Source organism: Lactuca sativa, chromosome 8, assembly GCF_002870075.4.
Source record: "Lactuca sativa cultivar Salinas chromosome 8, Lsat_Salinas_v11, whole genome shotgun sequence".
Lineage (NCBI taxonomy): Eukaryota > Viridiplantae > Streptophyta > Magnoliopsida > Asterales > Asteraceae > Lactuca > Lactuca sativa.
This window is the reverse complement of record NC_056630.2, coordinates 164,218,678-164,223,519: the sequence shown is the minus strand read 5'-3', so window position 1 is coordinate 164,223,519 and position 4,842 is coordinate 164,218,678. Positions and strand designations below refer to the sequence as shown.

The 4,842-nt window shown below is 32.3% G+C and overlaps 1 protein-coding gene across 1 annotated transcript; it reads right to left on the bottom strand.

Annotated features, from left to right (window-relative positions):
- Positions 1 to 820: 820 nt before the first annotated feature.
- LOC111878207 (protein trichome birefringence-like 35) lies at positions 821 to 3,662 on the bottom strand. The gene is made up of 6 exons (XM_023874712.3): positions 3,263 to 3,662; positions 2,447 to 2,729; positions 2,150 to 2,321; positions 1,844 to 2,040; positions 1,474 to 1,626; positions 821 to 1,281 (listed from the first exon to the last, which is right to left on the bottom strand). Exons 1-6 carry the CDS (start codon positions 3,489 to 3,491, stop codon positions 951 to 953), a joined length of 1,365 nt encoding a protein of 454 aa, XP_023730480.1. The 5' UTR covers positions 3,492 to 3,662; the 3' UTR covers positions 821 to 950.
- Between the last annotated feature and the right edge of the window lie 1,180 nt (positions 3,663 to 4,842).

The window sequence follows — 4,842 nt, the reverse complement described above, 5'->3', positions numbered from 1 at the left end:
TAGTTTTTCATATATGGGTTCATATTTTGTTTCATGACTCACTCATTCAAAATACAACAAAGTTGCATAGAACATGGAAAATGAGAGTGTATTAATAGTAGAATGAGAGTTTATTTTAGAAGAATGAGAATATATATTGTAACAGAATGAGAGTATATTTTAGTAAAATACACTCTCGTTGTTCATATTAAATGCAACTTTATTGTATTTTAAGTGAGTGAGTTCATAAACAAAACACGAACTCATACATGAAAATCTATATACAAATTCATTGTAAAAGAATATTATTGTTAAGATTAATGACGAATTTAATTAATTACCATAAAAAAGAGAATTATAATTCTGAATATATATATATATATATATATATATATATATATATATATATATATATATATATATAAATCATTTAATATCTATCTTTATTTAATTAAATAATTATTTAATTTTACTAAATTTCTATTGAAGCATTCTAGCACACAATAAATGTAAAAAACAATGAACCTAACTCTATACATATACATATATACATATATGTATACACATACATTTACATGTACATGTACATATACATATATACATGTATATATATGAAGACTAAACACATGGAAAAAAAAAAACTTTTGGTCCACAATTTATACAGCTGACATAAAAAAGACCAAAGACATTTATCTCTTCCAAAACAAACATACCCTTATAATGACTATTATAACGACTACGAAAAAGTAATATGTAACTGGAATTGAGAAAAGGTAAAGAAATGGTGGTAGTAAGTAGATCTTATACTTTTTTTTTTGTAAGATTTAATTTCCCTCTAATATACAACAAAGAGTAAAAATGGACTTTCTATTCACCTTCGATATGCAAATTCAAAACCTTGTTTTCACCAAAAACCCACAACACCATAAAAATACAAAACATTAAAAAAAAAGGTCCAATTAACTTTCTATTTATAGAAAATGGAATAATAATTCATTCCAAACATCCGGTACACCCGGCAAGCACCAATGAATGCAATCGGAATAACTCATCGGATTCGCCAATTCCGCCGCACTTCTACTCTCCCAAAATTTCCGATAAATTGACGGATGGCCGTCTTTTCTATATTCCGACATCTGAGTAATATTTATAATACTAACCCTCGACTTCAACTTATTTACAACATTATCCACCATCCTCATTGTTGCCAAATCCGAACCACTTCCCCAATACCCTTCGTCTATAATCGGAGATTTTTCACCGTAACAATTCCCTTCGGTTCCCAATTCCCATTCCCGACTCCTGTCAATTCCAAAACGGTTCAATGCAATAAATAACAACGTACTTTCAATGCTTTGTTATTATAGCGTCTTATTATTGTACTCTAATCTTATTGTGTTCTCTCTGTCTGTCTGTTGTTTGTTGTCTGTTATCTGACACTGTCTGGTCTGACAGAGGGTATTATCTTACTGTTAAAAAAATGTTAGCGCTTACCAGAGATGAGTAGGGGACATGGTAACAAAAAAGACTTTCTTCTTGAATGGATCAATGTTAGAATCTATCCAATTAGCCCATGCTTCCATGGCCAATTCCATGGCTTCTAACCCTTCGGCTTCTTCACAAACTCCATTTTCTTCGTTACTCCATCTACATGATTAAAAAAAATGGCATATTCAATGCGAGAAATAGCAATGTACTTTTATTGTTTTGTTTATTAAATGCAATAAATAGCAACATACTTTCATCTACTTATGTATTATTATAGCATACCATTTTTTAAATTTTCTATCAAAATATTATACAATTTATAAATGTACGTTGCGATTTCTTGCATTTTAATAAAAAAAAATGGAGATTCACTCACAACAATTTCACCGAGCCTTGTCTCCACCACAAATATGAATTAAAAATCAATATATCGACATGTTCCCATTCAGACGCGTGTCTAAGAACTGAATCAGGACGCATTATTCTCTCATCCAATCGATGGTTGACCGGATCATCAGAGTTTGACTCCACTAAAAGTGGGGCCCACTGAAATTCCACCGTGGCATTGTACTCCTATACACAAAACAAATCATACAAAATTGAAACTTGAAAAATTCAATCTTTCATTTCTTTAGCCAAAAATTAGAATTACGGATTTAACCAAAAAAAGGAAAGAATATACCTCTGCTCGGAAGATGGTAAGAGGGGCATTTGGGGTAATTGACTTCTTTTCTGGAGGGATTACAGATTCTAAAAGACATAACATTGATATCCATTGGCCTCTGTTTAGTGAATCCCCTACAAACATTAATCTTTTGTCTCTTAACTTTTCCCACATTTCGGTTGCATTCCATCTAAAATGAAAATAAGTTCAAGAAAGTCGATTTCATGTAAGTAAATTACTTATATAATATATACCCTCGTTTTACTAGTACCCTGTGAAAAAGACGGGAATACCCTTTTCTTGAAAACAAATTACCTCTTCAAATTGCAGCCATGAGGTTGCCATCTCCAATACTGATACTCCAAATCAGGCCTTCCATGTTTGTGACAAGCTAATTGATCAGACATGTATGGGCATTCAGACTCCTTATAAAGAGGATATGAAGTGTTGTCAAATACCCATTTGCCTTTAAACAAATCGCATGAATTCTTCTTTTCTTTTTCATGTTTATCAGATTGAATCAAATTGATATCCCATCTGGCTTTCTGCCCACTGTAGTTTACTGTAGACTTGCAGCTACTGAATCTATCCAAAGCCACTGGATTAAGATATCTTGTTAGGATATTGTACTCTAAAAATCTCTGTGATTTTAGTAGCGAAGATTGCTTTGAAGTTGAAGGACATTGTTAATTTGTTAGTAAACAGATAAATGAAAGTAGGATGCAATTTCTTGTGTTTAATGGTAATCGAACACTCTGAGTAACAGGCCCAAGTGGATTGAATTGTCGTTTTAGATCTCGAAATGTTATAGGTTTCGTATGATTGACAGTTTAATTCAAATGGATGTTTTTACAGTTTTGAATCTCGGATATGGCGTCGGTTACGAAGTGTCGAAGTTAAATGGAATGATCATTTTTTTTCTTGAAATTAAACAGAACTCATGTGAGGGTGAAGTTAAAGTTGAAATCACACTAAGAAGATATCGAATTAAAGTGATTAGTGACCCATGAAGCTAAATCGCAAGAACAAGGTATTTATGAAGTCGAAATATGAACCCTAGTGAACTAAATAAGTAAAGTGTCTCTTTGAGACATATAATCAAACAGGTGACAGGGATTACGATATACAGACCTGGAGGAACTTTCAGGCGACTGATGTTCAGGGAAGAGGGTGTGGGTTTGGATAAAAATGCCTGCTTAACATCATTACGAGTACCAATGTCACCTCCTTTCCGATTTTCTTTCCGGTGGATTTCTTGAAATCGGCGCTCGTTAAAGAAAATGGTACAGAAAACGAACAGGAAGCAGACTAGTGCTATGAGTGGAAGTTGGGTTTTCTTCTTGTGCCATCTCTGAATCATCCTAGCGAGAGAGAGAGAGAGAGAGAGAGAGAGAGAGAGAGAGAGAGAGAGAGAGAGAAGGTGATTATTTGATTATCATTCTTGAATCTTGACTCGACAAGGGTCTTGACTTTGATTCAACCATTTCCAACATCTCCAATAATATTCCCGTAACATTTAAGAAGGTAGTTGTCAAAATACGATTATCTTCATTTGATAACTATAAAAGGGTAGTTATTTATTCTTACATCCATATGCTAATTATACACAAATAAAATGAAGAAGAATGTTGGTAAATTTGATAATTATGATTTTTTTGTTAATATGAATAAAACCAATTTGTTTTACCAAGTTATTAACCTTTGAAAGACCCGTCATTCGTATTGTTGATGGTTTTTTGTTGTTTTAGGAAGGTATGCTCTTTTATATGAGACCCGTTTGAATGATAATTTTTTTCAATAGTACTCTTATACGCTATGGATTTCTCTAGTTTTGTAGTGTATTATAGAAAGGGAAAACAAATGTGACTACACATGTGTATATCATGTTGTGTCTCATAAAGAGTTGCAAATTTGTGAAAGGTTATGAAATGTAATGTTGATATCTTCCCGTTATAATTGATATGCTATTAGGAATGATAGCGAAATTGAGATCTATCTCATATTTCTTATAATGATATAACTAATGATGTTAATAGAGGAGATGAACCTAATGGCAAGTAAAATACCACTAATATCGAATCAACCGGTAACATATAAGGTAAATTGGTTTGCTATTCATTTCTTTCAAATCGTCAAAACCGTATCTTGGTACTTTCGGTTCCAATACCATCGGTTAGGGAAAATTCGGTACTAGGTGTTAGTACCAGTTTCGATCCTCATAAATTTCCCGCACAAATTTTGAATGTGCTAATTATATATTCAACATATTTTCTTGGTCTTGAGTACAAGTCACACTCAAGAATCGACTTTAATTGGATTAGTATTGACTCAATTCCTCAAATGTGGGATGGGTGAGGTTGTTTCGGTTTTTTAATTGTTTTTTACCGACTCTCATAACCTTTTCGTACGAACAAAAAATGAGCTAATTTTCTTTCTTGCATATTCTTTAATGTCTTGGCTACAAGTTAGGTTCAAGAACCACCTTAATTAATTAATTAATTATTGATTGAGTTACAAAGCCTCAAACATTGGATGTTAGGGGTTGTTTTAGCTTTTGTAATTGCTTTTTTACCATACACCAACCTTAATAAGTTTTTCATATGAGTTCGAATGAGTTAATTTTTTTCGAGCATATTTTTTTGTTTTCTACAAATTTCGTTCAAAAACCAGCTTAATTGGATAAATGTTGACTGAGTTACAGAGCATAAAAC

Bases quoted from the DNA above. Each gene is read 5' to 3' on its own strand.
- LOC111878207 (XM_023874712.3), bottom strand. From the start codon at position 3,491: ATGATTCAGAGATGGCACAAGAAGAAAACCCAACTTCCACTCATAGCA. The intron at 2,041-2,149 runs GTATATTCTTTC...TTTTGTGTATAG, and splicing joins TTACCATCTTCCGAGCAGAG to GAGTACAATGCCACGGTGGA. The intron at 1,282-1,473 runs GTAAGCGCTAAC...TGGAATTGACAG, and splicing joins ATGTCCCCTACTCATCTCTG to GAGTCGGGAATGGGAATTGG.